The 13,996-nt window shown below is 37.8% G+C and overlaps 2 protein-coding genes across 7 annotated transcripts; both read left to right on the top strand.

The window, feature by feature from the left end:
* The first annotated feature begins 523 nt into the window (after window positions 1-523).
* Window positions 524-1,357, top strand: LOC122059007. The gene has a single exon (XM_042621717.1). The coding sequence runs from the start codon at window positions 524-526 to the stop codon at window positions 1,355-1,357; it is 834 nt and encodes a 277-aa protein (XP_042477651.1).
* A 5,542-nt stretch (window positions 1,358-6,899) lies between these two features.
* LOC122060163 (SUN domain-containing protein 4-like) lies at window positions 6,900-12,641 on the top strand. 6 transcript variants are annotated; one of them, XM_042623350.1, is made up of 6 exons: window positions 7,174-7,451; window positions 7,744-7,844; window positions 8,424-8,612; window positions 9,191-10,464; window positions 10,553-10,638; window positions 12,379-12,641. In XM_042623350.1, exons 3-6 carry the CDS (start codon window positions 8,450-8,452, stop codon window positions 12,605-12,607), a joined length of 1,752 nt encoding a protein of 583 aa, XP_042479284.1. In that variant the 5' UTR covers window positions 7,174-7,451; window positions 7,744-7,844; window positions 8,424-8,449; the 3' UTR covers window positions 12,608-12,641. The 6 variants fall into 6 exon arrangements, with proteins under 6 accessions (XP_042479288.1, XP_042479287.1, XP_042479284.1 ...); XM_042623354.1 differs by lacking the exons at window positions 7,174-7,451; window positions 7,744-7,844 and adding an exon at window positions 6,900-7,010; XM_042623353.1 differs by lacking the exons at window positions 7,174-7,451; window positions 7,744-7,844 and adding an exon at window positions 6,929-7,040.
* The last annotated feature ends 1,355 nt before the right edge of the window (window positions 12,642-13,996 follow it).

Raw genomic sequence — 13,996 nt, 5'->3', positions numbered from 1 at the left:
CGGAAATGAACGGTACACGGAAAAGAACCAATCTAAGGCTCTACACTAAAAATCAAATATAGATTCTTAATGAGCTGGTTGGTTAGCGGCCGCCTAGCTACGCGTTGGCGATAACGTTCAATCTCATCTCGTACTTGAATGGGGGACCACTAGGGGGCCTTCGATGAACTTACTGATCTGATCTTTCATATCCGTATTCCTCACCTAATCCAACTAATGCTGATCTATCTCTTGAATGGAAGCTAACAGCCACGCATGGCTAAACATCCTAGCTGCAACTAGAAACCATCATTCAGCGTCCCGGTGTTGTGGTGAATTGGCATCATCTGATATGGTTTCGCTACTCTCATCCGCGTTTTACCTTCAGTGCTTGGCTCGCGGTTCGCAAACGGCTCCCTACCAAAGCTTGATTGGCCTCATGGGGCTTGGTGGTGGACACTAGATGTGTCTTATGCAACGTGGATATAGAAGATCTTGACCATCTATTTTCCAAATGTCCATACTCTTCGAAAATTTGGCATCGATGCTGCGGCTTTGTGGTTTTCAGAGATATACTTTGCTTTCATGGTCTGAAGAAGTTTCTTGGCTCTGTCAGAATGTTAAGGGGGACTCTGCAGTTTCCTCTGTTCAGAGTTTCTACTTCTCGGCAGTGGTCTATCGAATATGGCGCGAGCGCAACAATCGTATCTTCAAATTGGAGGCTACCAATGTGGACGAGCTTTTTCATCGAATTGTTAGCGATACCAGAGGTCATTTCTGTCATCTTCAAATCAGAACTGCGACTTCCTCATCCATTAAGGAGTTTTTTCACCGATGGAAAATCAAACCGGAGTTTCTTTCTCACCTGCTTCAGTTTTTCTCTTGGCCTCGGCCCCCTGCGGCGTGGCTTGTTTTAAATTGTGATGGCTTAGTTAGAAATGGGCTCGGCAGGTATGGCATTGTTGCTCGAGATGCAAGGGGTTGCCCCGTTTTTGCTCTGGCGGGTGCCGTAGTTCATGATAACATTCTATGTGTTGAGCTGATCGCCATTCGTCAAGGTCTCAAGAGAGCCAGGGACCTTCGATGTACCCACCTTCAGGTTCGTTTAGACTCTCTGGCTGTTGTTCAAATGATTACTGGGAAGTTTCGCCCTCCATGGTTCACTCTGGCACTTCTTGATGATATCTTTGAGCTTTATGCAAATTTTCAGCACTGTGTTTTTTCGCATCACGTTCGTGAGATCAATAGGTGTGCTGATTTTTTGGCTTATTTTGTTCAATCTCCTCAGGAGACTATTTTGGATCTCTCAAACCTCCCTGCTGATCTGATCGTCCTTTTACGTGATGATGCATGCGGGAAGGTCTACCAAAGGTTGTAATTATTATTATTTTTTTCCCTATTTAATTATATTTCTCCTTTTCTCAAACAAAAAAAAAAAAAGGTAGATAGAGACCTTTTAGGCTAAGCGCCCTTTGTTCAATGCCTGGGAGGGATGAGTCGCCAAACCAATCGAGAATTCATATATGAGGGAGTGATTTACCCACCCCAACTTCACCCACCGTCGCCAACATAAGTACAAAATGATTTGAGACAAAGAGATGAACCTGATTCAGTGGATCTGAGATAATAATTCCCACGCCCAACGCTTAAGGCCGAGTACTAGTTGCATTATAGAAAACAGATAACGCATCAGCTGGGGGAGCAATGAACTCCAATTCATAATCAACTAGCGGCTTCATCAACACCTGAGAGTCGGAAATGAACAGTACACGGAAAAGAACCAATCTAAGGCTCTACACTAAAAATCAAATATAGTTTCTTAATGAGCTGGTTGGTTAGCGGCCCCCAGCTACGCATTGGCGATAACGTTTAATCTCATCCCATACTTGAACCGGGGACCACTAGGGGGGGCTTCGATGAACTTACTGATCTGATCTTTCATATCCGGATTCCTCAACTAATCCAACTAATGCTGATCTATCTCTTGAATGGAAGCTAACAGCAACGCATGGCTAAACATCTTAGCTGCAACCAGAAACCATCATTCGGAGGGCGGGCTTTTTAGAGGAATTCGATCTGTTGTCTTTTAAAGGTAGATAGGGACCTTTTAGGCTAAATGCCCTTTGTTCAATGCCTGGGAGGGATGAGTCACCAAACCGATCGAGAATTCATATATGAGGGAGTGAGTTACCCACCCCAACTTCACCCACCGTCGCCAACATAAGTACAAAATGATTTGAGACAAAGAGATGAACCTGATTCAGTGGATCTGAGATAATAATTCCCACGCCCAACGCTTAAGGCCGAGTACTAGTTGCATTATAGAAAACAGATAACGCATCAGCTGGGGGAGCAATGAACTCCAATTCATAATCAACTAGCGGCTTCACCATAGAAGAAGTTGGGAGAGAGAGAGAGAACTTCCTCGATACTTCTATTGATTGAACTTAACCAAGAGCAAAGAGGAGTACAAGTCTTGAAACATCTTGTGTTATGTCTTTTCCATATCTCCCAAATGGCAATAGCGTGGGCAACAAAGAACATTTGATTTTCCTTCTTTGAATAGCAAAGTCTTTGCCCCATTCAAGAATATAATAAAAAAATACAAATACCATCATGTTGGGCTAAAGGACAATACATAAGGGCATGCTCCACTGTTTCGACACCCAAACCACAACCAACACACACATCAGAGTCAACAATACACCAATGCTTCAGGTTTGCCCACACTCGAACAATTCCCAAGCAAGCTTTCCATTAAAAAAAAAAACCTTATTTTGGGGGCAATTTTAGAGTTCCTCACTATTTTCCAAACCTCTTTCAGGATGTCCCTAGCTTTTGCTGCAGATACCCATTTGCACGGAAAAAGCTGAGCACCCAACTTATAAGCGGACTTTACAGAGAACATCCCAAATGTGTTTGATAGCATTAGGATGTTCATTCGTAGCCAATTGAAGAAAAGAAAAGAAATAAAAAATTAAAAATCTAGAAAATTAAAAATTTGTTGGTGTAGGATACCTTGTATTCTGTCGCAATTTAATCCAGGAAGTATTGGTGCAGGCACCCCAACAAGACAGAACGGTGGTCCTTCAATTTTTATTTTTATTTTTTTATTTAAAGGCAGTTTTTTACTTTATGAATTAGGATTTTTCACAATATATTTGTAACGATGTTTTCTTTCTCTGTAATGCAAGTAATACTGAGAGGTGTGAAGACGAGCGTTGTAACTCTATTCTCCATTAATAATGAAGTATAATTTCATCTCACCGAGGACGTAGGCAATCTTTCCGAACCTCATAAACCTGCGTGCATTGTTTGTTATTGTTTTTCATTATCTTCGGCATACTTTTAGGGTTGTGTTTATACAAAATTATGTTTGTTTGGCAATCATAAAAGAAAATAAAAGAACTTTTTTTTTTTCTCTATATCTTAGGCAAGACTTTTTTTTTTCCCCTGCAAAAGAAAACTTTGCCATTATCAAGGTGAATTTTGAAATTAAAAAAGAAAGAAAAAAAATTAATATTCTCTTGGTTCAGGACATATCAAACACAATGAGTATTTCTTAAACAAAGGAAATAATACAATTTTGTATTTTTGTTGTTTTTCTCTTTTCTTCTTTTGGCAACAGCCTAATGGAAATCTTCCGAGGTGAAACACGAGGGCGCAACAAAGTGATTATGTACCCACATATATTTCATATAGCTAGATGATTCACATCCCAAGATGTGAGCATAAGCATGTCAATCAGTTTGCATTTTTAGTTGGATTAAAGATACAAAATGTGAGCATCATAGCCAAATCAAATCAAAATTGAAGATGAAATTATTTTCTGAATCCTGATTGGTTCATTTTTTCTGCCTTTTTTTATTCGGTTCATTATTCGATTTGGACACGATTTGTATCCGATTTTAACCCTATGTTAGGTGTTTAGATCAACTTTTTAAGTCTTCACAAATTAAAAAAATCCATTAAACTTTTTTTTTCTAAATATTAAAAAATAATAGAATTTGTCATCTATATTGATTATAGGTGCCTTAAAGAAGAAGAAGAAGAAGAAAAAAAAACTACATCAATTAAAAACATTAAAAAAAATGTTGGGAGAAAATAAGCCTAAAAACCAGCTTGAAAGGTGGGCAAAATGACCACCATGCACCTCGTGAAAGGCAGAAATCGATGCTTCCATACATGGTGCCATTGGCCCTTGCATTGCATTTTCAGGGACCTTTTTCCAAAAAGGATATAATTAGGAGAAAAAATCCACACACTGTCTATGTGAGAATTTTTTTGCACTCCCCTCTCACATCCCACACCTTTTTATTATTACTAATCTTTTTGTATATTTTAAAAATATGAGTTCCATATGGATGACAACATGCAGATTCCTTCCCACACTTGGAGTAAGTAACTCTCTCCCATATTTTTATTTGATTTCTTATTCAATTGGAAATTAAGTAATTTGATTCAATTCAACGTTTTTATTCATAAAACCCGATTAAAACCCAATTGAGAATAGATTATAGATTTTAAACAAAATCAAATCTTTTAGTTCTTTAAATCTACACACGGAACCCTATCTTCGATAATGATATATTGGGTCAAGACAGTTTTTATTTTGTTGAATAAGTCGAAAGTGGTTTAAAAAAGAGGGAGAGGGATCCCTCAGACATCCGTTTGCAGTTTTCAGACGACAAAAGGGGTATTTAGGGAAAGCCAGTTATATAGGGGTTATTTAGGACATTTCCCAGGGATGCTACAGTGTTTCGGACATGGTAAGGGGTTCCAACTATGGGATTGAACTGCAAAACACGATTTCTGATAACTTGATAGTATCTTCCAAAGCAGGTCTTCGTCTTCTACTTTTGTGGTGGTTGCATTGGTGTTGCTATTGCTGCTTTCATGGTGGCGGTGACAATGGCGACTGTGGTGGGTGGTGGCTTTTGTTGCTGCTTTTGGTGGCATTGGTGCCGACTGCCATTGGCAATAATGTATCGACTAAGTATTGACCCATCTTGGGTCGTATTGACTCAGACGATTCAATGCAGTTTGATATCGTTTTTTATAATGGACCAATTTTGACGATTCAATTCCCGTTTCCGATTTTCATGACCCGGTCACGAATACAACGATCGTCACATCAGTAACGTTCCTCATCCTGGTTCCTCTCGTGGTTCCTCGTTTAATACTCTCCTTTCACAGGGTGGTCCACGCGGAGATTTCCATGGCTACAGCGCTTGCCCAATCATCATACCGTTAGCGTAATCCAAGTATGAGTGGGATCCAAGGAAACTTTGAGATTCCCATGGCTACACGCTGATCACGCGTCAGCTCGTTTGTTTTACGGTAGGAATTAGTCTGTGAACTTTGGATATTTGCACCACTTTGAGGTGTCGGGTGTGAATCGGTTCGGTTTTATTTTTGCTATTTGATTTCAGTTCGATTTAATATATAACATGTAGAAATCGAAAATTGGTTTGATTCGGGGGTTTCTTCTATTTGTTTCTAATATGATTTCCTAAAAGGCCAGTGCAGAACCAATGGAAGTACATACTGAAGAATTAAAAGGGGCAAGATTTTCATTTTTTATAGGGTTGGGGAATCAGGGGAATCATTTCACCACTTTCTATGTTTGAGTGTCGAGGTTATGTTGTCTTCTAAGCTTCCTTTTTCCTATTATAATACTAAAATTCTACTCTTGTCGATGCTTACGTACTGAAGTATCAAAGGGGAAAGTTTTTCATGGGGGTGGAGAAGTCATTTCACCCCTTTCTGTATATGAATGTAGAGGTCATGCTATCTTCTATGCTTTTTTTTTCCTATCATAATATTAAGTTCCTATCCCTGTCGATGCTTACATACTGAAATATCAAAAGGGGCAAGATCTTCATTTTTCATTGGGGTGGGGAAGTCATTTCACCCTCTATGTGTTTGAGTATAGAGGTCATCCGAGGTCATCCTGCATTTTAAGCTTCATTTTTTTTATTATAATATTAAAATCCTACCCTTGTCGATGCTTATATACTGAAGTATCAAAAGGCGGTGATTTTCATTTCACCCTTTTCCATGTTTGAGGGTAGAGGTCATGTTGCCATCTAAACTTCTTTTTTCCTATTATAATACTAAAATCCTACCCTGCCGATGTTTACATACTAAAGTATCAGAAGGGCGAGATTTTCATTTTTCATGGGGGTGGAAAAGTCATTTCGACCCTTTATGTGTTTGAATGTAGAGGTCATGCTGCCTTTTAAGCTTATTTTTCCTATTATGATACTAATATCCTACCCTGTTGATGCATACGCACTGAAGTATCGAAAGGAGTGAGATTTCAGTTTTCATTGGGGTGGAGAAGTCATTTAAACCCTTTCCATGTTTTAGTGTAAAAATCATTTTGCTTTCTAAACTTTTTTTTTCCTATTATAAAACTAAAATCCTATCCTTATCTTATGTACTGAAGTATCAAAAGGGATGAGATTTTTCATTTTTCATGGGGGTGGAGGCCTTTTCTATGTTTGAGTGTACAGATTATGCTGCATTTTAAGCTTTTTTTTTCTTATTATAATACTAAAATCTTACCCTTGCCGATGCTTACATACTGCAATATCAAAAGGGGTGAGATTTCATTTTTTTGGGGGGTGGAGAAATCATTTCACCCCTTTCTATATTTGAGTAGAGATCATGTTGCCTATTAAGCTTCTTTTTTCTTATTGTAATACTAAAATCCTATCTCAATCTATGCTCACATCTCACTAAAATCCTAATCCTTATCTATGCTCACTTCTTATTATAATTGGCCCGAAAGTAGGAACCATGCTGCCAGGTAGATGTTTAATGACCAACCCAACCTTGATCCAACCAATCTAGAATTGAACCAGATATGGAGACGTTACAACTGTAATGGGTTTAGAATTTATTTACTTTCTAAAACTGTTGCAGAGCCAGTAATTAAATATTAGTAGTGAACTGACGACAACAGAACGTCCGAAGCAACGAACCTCTATTGACGACTTTTCTACAGAGGAGTAACGACTAAGGAGGTATCGCCTCTCTCACTCTTACTGTATCTGGTAAAGAATCTTCACCTTCATCTACCTTCCTCGACTTTTGTGTAAAAATCACGAAGAACAATACGATGATAAATTTTTTTTTTTTTTTCTTCTTTTTGAACTGTCAAATCTCTAGAGAAATTCCGACATTCGGCGGAAGCTGACTTGAAAGCCGTTACAGGTGGGCTTCTCGAATTAAAAAAAGAAGAAGAAAAAGACATTATAAAAATTAGAATAATATAGAGAAACGATGTTGATCAGCTCGAGTGACCAGAGAAGGCGTAGATTATTGGCTTAAAATAATGCTTCTCAATGGTTTCTGAATCAGCCAATAATTTATAATTTCTTTATTTTTTGTTTATCTGAGATCTAAGAAGAATTCGAAATCTGGGTTGATTTTGAAGATCTCGAAAAATTTTGGGCTCCCTTTCTGTAAGTCTCGACTTTTCGATCTTCTCCTGCTTCTGTTCTTTAAATTTAAATTAGGAATTATTATTATTGTATTGGGTTTTGGAGTTTTTGAGGATTGAAATTCAATCGATGGTTTTTGTATATATCAAACCAACTTGATTGAATCTTCTAAGGAGGAAAAGGGAGAGTTGGATGGATTTGAAGTTGATTTCTAGAAATTTCCCCTTCTTTTTTGAATGGGTTCTGAGACTTTTCTATGGGGATCTTGAAAAGAAATGGGGATTTGATTACGGTTTCTCTTTTATTCTTTTAGACTTTGGTGGATCCTGAGACCTTACGTTGAGATCTGCTGTTGTTTCTCTTCTTTGTGTTTGAAATCCAAGTGGAGGGAAATTATTAATTTCGACGATTGAGGTAAACCATGAGCTTATTATTTTTTTTATTCGGTATCCTTTTGGTGGTGGTTATGCAAATTCTTTGTAGTGCGATCTAAGATTGTGTAGTTAAAGAGATAAAGAGAAGAATATCATAAAGGCCAGGAGGGAAATTTACAGTTGATGATGCGCTTTCAAATAAAAGACAGAACAAACTTGGAACAGTTTACCAACTTTCTTTAGCTACAAGGATGTAATAAAGTAGAGAAGATTAAAGTAACAGGAATTCGGGAAGTGATTCATTGCTTTCTTTCTTTAATCCATTTGATGAGTCATTTGATGGTTTTCACCATCGACTTTGGTGGACAGTAGTGTTTCCTATTGGTAAAGGTAATTTTGCTTGGTTGCTAAGCTGAATAACTTGGCCTAAAAGAATATGCATTACGTTACATTGAGTTGAACTTTAATGGAGCTTCATTCGTAAGCCGAAATTCCACTCCCTTCTTCATTTTTGTTGTTCATTTTTTGTTGTTTGTAAACATTTTTAGAAATAAAAGCGAGTGCTTACTGAGATTGGTATTTGATTTTCTCATCCAAATCCCCCTCCTTCGCTCTGCAGCCAGACGTAGATCGGATTGATGTGCAATGCAGAGATCACGTAGAGCTCTTCTGCAAAGAAGAGCTTTGGAAAATGCCTTCACTGGAAGAAAGCACTTTTATTATAAGGTGTCTCTGTCTATACTTGCTGCTTTATGGGCGCTTGTGTTCCTCTTGAACTTATGGATCAGTTATGGAGATGTCTACAGAGGTAAGCTTTTTCATGTGTTTCCTTTTCTTTATCATTTACCTTTACTGCCCAGGAGATAAATCAAAACAGCATCACTGAAAATTTTAAGAGTTTTTCCCCCCCTTATTTGGTTTAGTTATTCTGGTTTCTTATTTATTTCTTTGTGGGTTGCTTGGAGTTATGCCTTCTGCATAGTATAGGTGCGTGCAACATACTATATGTTCTCATAAAGTTTGACTGAGACCCATGATGTTTTCTTCATTGCTTCATTTTGATTCTTCCCACTTCTGATATGGGTTGGGGACTTGGGGTATTGGTCTTTACTCTTCCTTGAGGGATGTTCAAAATCTTGCTCAAGGATTTAGACAATTCAACTGTTGTGGATGCTTGTGATGGCTTGATGATACTCTTTGTATATTCAGATCATATTCATCACACCATCAAACTTTTTAAAATTTATTTGGCATATTCACCCCTCCCCCTTTTTCTAGTAGTGAGCTTATCTAAAATTTGACTTCTTATATGCAAATATACCTTTATGCATATTCTTTTTTTCTAATTGAATAATGTCTATATTCTATTTTTGTGATGTGATGTAGATGGATCTGGAGTTCCTGTTGATGAATCAACCTGGCATGAAGATGAGCTGGGACTGAACAACGTATCTGATCAAGGAGTTGAGTTTTCTTCTTCTGAAACAAATTCAAAGGACTCTGATCAGAGTCCTGCTTCTTTTGTTGAGACCAAGCTCAGCCAAAGTGAATCACAGATTAGTGAAGGAAATGGAGATCTTCATTCGGCTGTTAAAGAACAATCTGAGATGGGGACATCTGGTATGGGAGCAAAAGCAGAAAAGGATAATCCAAAGAGTGACAGGCTTTCTCGTGCCGCACCGCTTGGTCTTGATGAGTTCAAGAGCAAAGCAATCAACCCTAAAGGAAAGCCTACAACTGGCGAGGCTAGTGGTGTAATACACAGATTGGAGCCTAGTGGTACAGAGTACAATTATGCCTCGGACTCAAAGGGAGCAAAAGTGTTAGCTTTTAATAAGGAAGCAAAAGGTGCCTCTAACATCTTGTGCAAAGACAAGGATAAGTACCTTCGGAATCCTTGCTCAGCCGAAGAGAAATTTGTTGTCATAGAACTTTCAGAGGAAACATTAGTCGATACTATTGACATAGCAAATTTTGAGCATTATTCATCTAACTTAAAGGATTTTGAGCTGCTAGGCAGTTTGGTTTATCCAACCGACAACTGGATCAAGCTTGGAAATTTCACTGCTGGAAATGTCAAACATGCACAGAGGTTTGTACTTCAGGAGCCTAAGTGGGTGAGGTATCTAATGTTGAATATGCGGAGCCATTATGGTTCAGAATTTTACTGTACGCTGAGTGTTCTGAAAGTGTATGGAGTGGATGCTGTTGAGCGGATGCTGGAGGATTGGATCTCGATTGAAGATAAACCATTTCAATCTGAGGAAATGGTGGTTGAGAAGGTACCAGTGGCCCCACAGCCAGAGCCCAGTGAACATGATGATCTCTGTGGGGATCGTATATCAGAAGCTGATGAATCTGGAACTGAAAGCTCCACTGTGAAACGTGAAATCCCAAAAGGTAATGTGCCAGATCCAGTCAAGGGAATTCGACCACTGCAGGCTGGAAGGATGCCTGGGGACACTGTCCTTAAAATACTGATGCAAAAAGTCCAATCGCTAGATCTGAGTTTATCTGTTTTGGAGCGATATGTGGAAGAATTGAACTCTAGATATGGCACCATTTTCAAAGAGTTTGATAATGAAATTTCGGAGAAAGACACACTTGTGGAGAAAATCAGATTAGATATAAAAGATATTGTGGACAGCAAGGAGGTCATGGTATGTTGATTTTTTTTCCCCCCCTCTTTGGTTGATTTTCTTCATTTTCTGTGGCTTTTTAACTTATTACCTTTCATTAACTTCACAGACCAAAGACGTTGGAGACCTTATTTCATGGAAATCCCTTGTTTCAGTGCAATTGGATAGTCTAGTCAGAGATAATGCAATTCTCAGGTTGCGTACATTTCTTAAACTTTTCTGCTGTGATTATATATATTTGCATTCTTTATATTAGCATTGGAACTCAATAGTTACCTTTAGATTAAAAACTTCAATACATCTTCTGATTGAAAAACATAATTATATTTTATCAAGGAACAAATTTCTACCTTGTTATATGGATGTGATGGTCAGCTAGAATTTCTAAAGAAAAATGTATGTGATGTTTACGTCATGCCAAGTATCTGTTGAACAGAATTTCAACTTGCAACTACTGTTCATTTTATTTATTTGCTCTTTTTTTTTTTTTTTTTTTTTGGGAGAATGGTGGTGGTGGGGAGGGAAATGCTTTAGAATTTTGATTTCAGCATTTGATCTTCATAGTTTATAGCTAACATTCTCTGTCAGGACATCTCTATCTTTTGGAAACAAATCCAAATTTATTTGCTACATAAATCAGGAATAAAAAAATTCAGTGAGGGTAGAATATTTGCATAATAGATATTACCGGACATCGGTTCTGGATATCTGAATTTATTTGCAGTTCTATTATATTGCCAGAAAAGTAGGTGACTGGATAAATAGCCAGTGTACCTTGCAATTCTATTAGAATGCTGAGATCCAATGATGAAATGAATGTTTTTTTTTCCCAAAGTCATGGACTTTTATGCTTTCAATATTCTGGGTTTTTAATTAAATGACATCTACAAGATGGTTCATAACTATGTATGGAAATTCATGTGGTTCAGAAAGAGCCGGGACAAAATTAGTCATGGCTTAGACTATATTTGTACAGAACAACTACTTCTTGACACATGGGTATTCTGCATTCAAGGAAATGCTGATTATTTCAAAAGCATGGTGGCAAAGTTTGCAGCATCCCTTAACCCATAAAGTGGGAGAGCCTTGAGGATAAAAGTCAATATCTCAGTTCACCAGTTTAAAATCGAAGTGATTTCATAGGTTATCTAGGACATTTGGAATTTCTGGTTTGGATAAAATTCAAGATGTTTATTGGTGGGGTGGCTTGACGGTGCCAGTGCAGAGATCATCATAAAAAATGGTAAGAGACACAAAAATATTAGTTATGGCCTGCTCAAATATATAACGCATGCATTCCAGTTAAAGATTCAACTTTTGTTGTCAAGGCATTTGGAGTTTTGGATTTGGACTTACAAGGCAGGGTAGCTTAGCAGTGTGTGCAGCAACCTTGCTTCTATTGTCTTAAAAACTGGAAGGCCATGAGAATGTTGGTCATCGCCTGCACATATCTGGATTGCATACTTTCCAGCTTAAGATTTAAGCATCATTGTTTAGAACATGTGGAGTTTTTGGTTTGGATGATATGAAGATTTAAAAAATTTTACTTCTTGTTTACGTTGTGTGCTCCACATGTTCTCCATATTGCTTTCTACTTAAAACCAAACACCTATGGAAAAGTTTCTTTTTACTTGATCCAGCATTATTACTGCTTTTGTGATGAACTCTGTCTGCATCATGTTCTTTTGGATGAATCTCTCCTTTCTCTATTAAATCTGATGTAATCCCTTATACGGATATTAAAATGATAAAGAGGGCACAGAGTAGCACGCAAATACTTGGAAGTTTTTAAGAGAAGATAAACTTGCCACAATCTTACATACATTATTAGAATCAACCTTGCTTTCTAACTGGTTATGCTACTATGCTACTAAGTGCATTCGTGGTTACATGATCCAGTGTTTTTGAGTGCGAAAAGGTTACATTGTTTTGTAGATCGGAGGTCCAAAAGGTCCGGGATAATCAGGTGCACATGGAGAACAAGAGTTTAGCTGTTTTTCTTACTAGCTTCATTTTTGGGTTCCTAGCGTTGGTGAAGCTATTTATAGATATGTTGGTGAGTTTGTGCAGAATACAGAAATCCGGAAAATTTTGTTGGATGAGCTCTTCGTGGCTTGTCTTACTGTTGAGTTGTAGCATCATAGCCCTCATTATCTCTTTATAATCATAATGTATTTAATTCATTTTTGTCAGTGTTACTACATGGTCTTCTGTTTCTTCAATACATGTGTAAATCTTGCTTTTGATTCTGCCCCTCTTTTAATAGTCTTCCTCTTTTCATAGACCCAAAACTATGAATCCAAAACTTTTGAGGGAACAGATAACTCGAGTACATGTTTTAAAATTTCTGGTTCTTTGGATCAAGCATTTGATGTCTCTGAGAACTCCTAGGCTGAAATCAGGATCAGAATATCCAACTTGGGCTCAGCTTTTCAAATTCATCTGTTACTCTTATTTGGGATAGTGATCACGAAGGAATCCTGAAGCTGACCAATGAGAAATGGTGAAGAGGGTTCATTCAATCGGAAGCAAGAGAGGATGTAGGAAAGATAATCTCAGAAAAAGATTACAAAATGATGTGAGAGGGCGCATGGAGGACATTACTCTCCTCCACCCTTCTTTCACTTCCATAGTTTCATCCTTTCAATGACATGCTAACATCTCTATTTTGGACTTTTTGTCCATGTTTGACTTAACATGTAAGGTAGAATTTGGGGATATAAAAAGATAGTCAAAAATCAGAATTCGATTTGTATCAGTGTCTGATCTGAATTTGGATAATTTGGAACATACTCTATTTGATTCAAATAGATGACTAATGATAAAATGGGAAAAAGATCCCTGCCCAGTTAGGCTCCCCTCCGCCCTCTCGTAGGGCCACTGGAAAAGACTGCTTTACTATGGAATACCCATGTGTGCTCTTTCATTGGCTTACTAGCATAGTGGCCATGTGACCGGACAGCAAACTTTCGTCCTAATAAAATATTTAAGTACTTAATATAGACAAATTCTAGAGAATGAAGAAAAAAACTAAGACAATTGAAAGATATGGGTTGTTAGCAAATCGTATACATCAAGGGAAGAAGGTATGGGTGACACAAGTCAATAATGAAAATGGATAGTTGAAAATTTGGATTCAATTTGCATCCATATCTAGTTGAGGGAAATCTGAATCCGATCACATCCGATTTGTATTTGATCCGTTTACTACTTTACATCTTTAGTAGAATTCCTCTCCAACATATGAATTGACCATGTGATTGAAGTCTTGGGGTCACCATTACACTCTCACCCTTTCATTTAAAAAGGGGATACCTAGTGAATAAGGCTCCCACAATCTTAAATCTCACCCTATTTACGGGGTCAAACGTACCATTTCCTTTGGCAATTTGACAATACTGATGTCCATGATGGACATAGGTGAAGGGAAAATCGACAATAAAAAATGAAGTGAGAAGATTCTCAAAAAGTGCACCAATGAGGTCTCATGGAAAGACAACGGGATCATTTCATTAGAGTAGCAGAGAGATATAGACACACAAGCTAGTTTTCC

Source organism: Macadamia integrifolia, chromosome 13, assembly GCF_013358625.1.
Source record: "Macadamia integrifolia cultivar HAES 741 chromosome 13, SCU_Mint_v3, whole genome shotgun sequence".
Classification (NCBI taxonomy): domain Eukaryota; kingdom Viridiplantae; phylum Streptophyta; class Magnoliopsida; order Proteales; family Proteaceae; genus Macadamia; species Macadamia integrifolia.
Note: the sequence above shows the minus strand (reverse complement) of the source record. Positions and strands in the feature narration are given on the sequence as shown.

Bases quoted from the DNA above. Each gene is read 5' to 3' on its own strand.
- LOC122060163 (XM_042623354.1), top strand. From the start codon at position 8,450: ATGCAGAGATCACGTAGAGCTCTTCTGCAAAGAAGAGCTTTGGAAAAT. The intron at 8,613-9,190 runs GTAAGCTTTTTC...GATGTGATGTAG, and splicing joins TTATGGAGATGTCTACAGAG to ATGGATCTGGAGTTCCTGTT. The intron at 10,639-12,378 runs GTTGCGTACATT...ATTGTTTTGTAG, and splicing joins AGAGATAATGCAATTCTCAG to ATCGGAGGTCCAAAAGGTCC.
- LOC122059007 (XM_042621717.1), top strand. From the start codon at position 524: ATGCTGCGGCTTTGTGGTTTTCAGAGATATACTTTGCTTTCATGGTCT.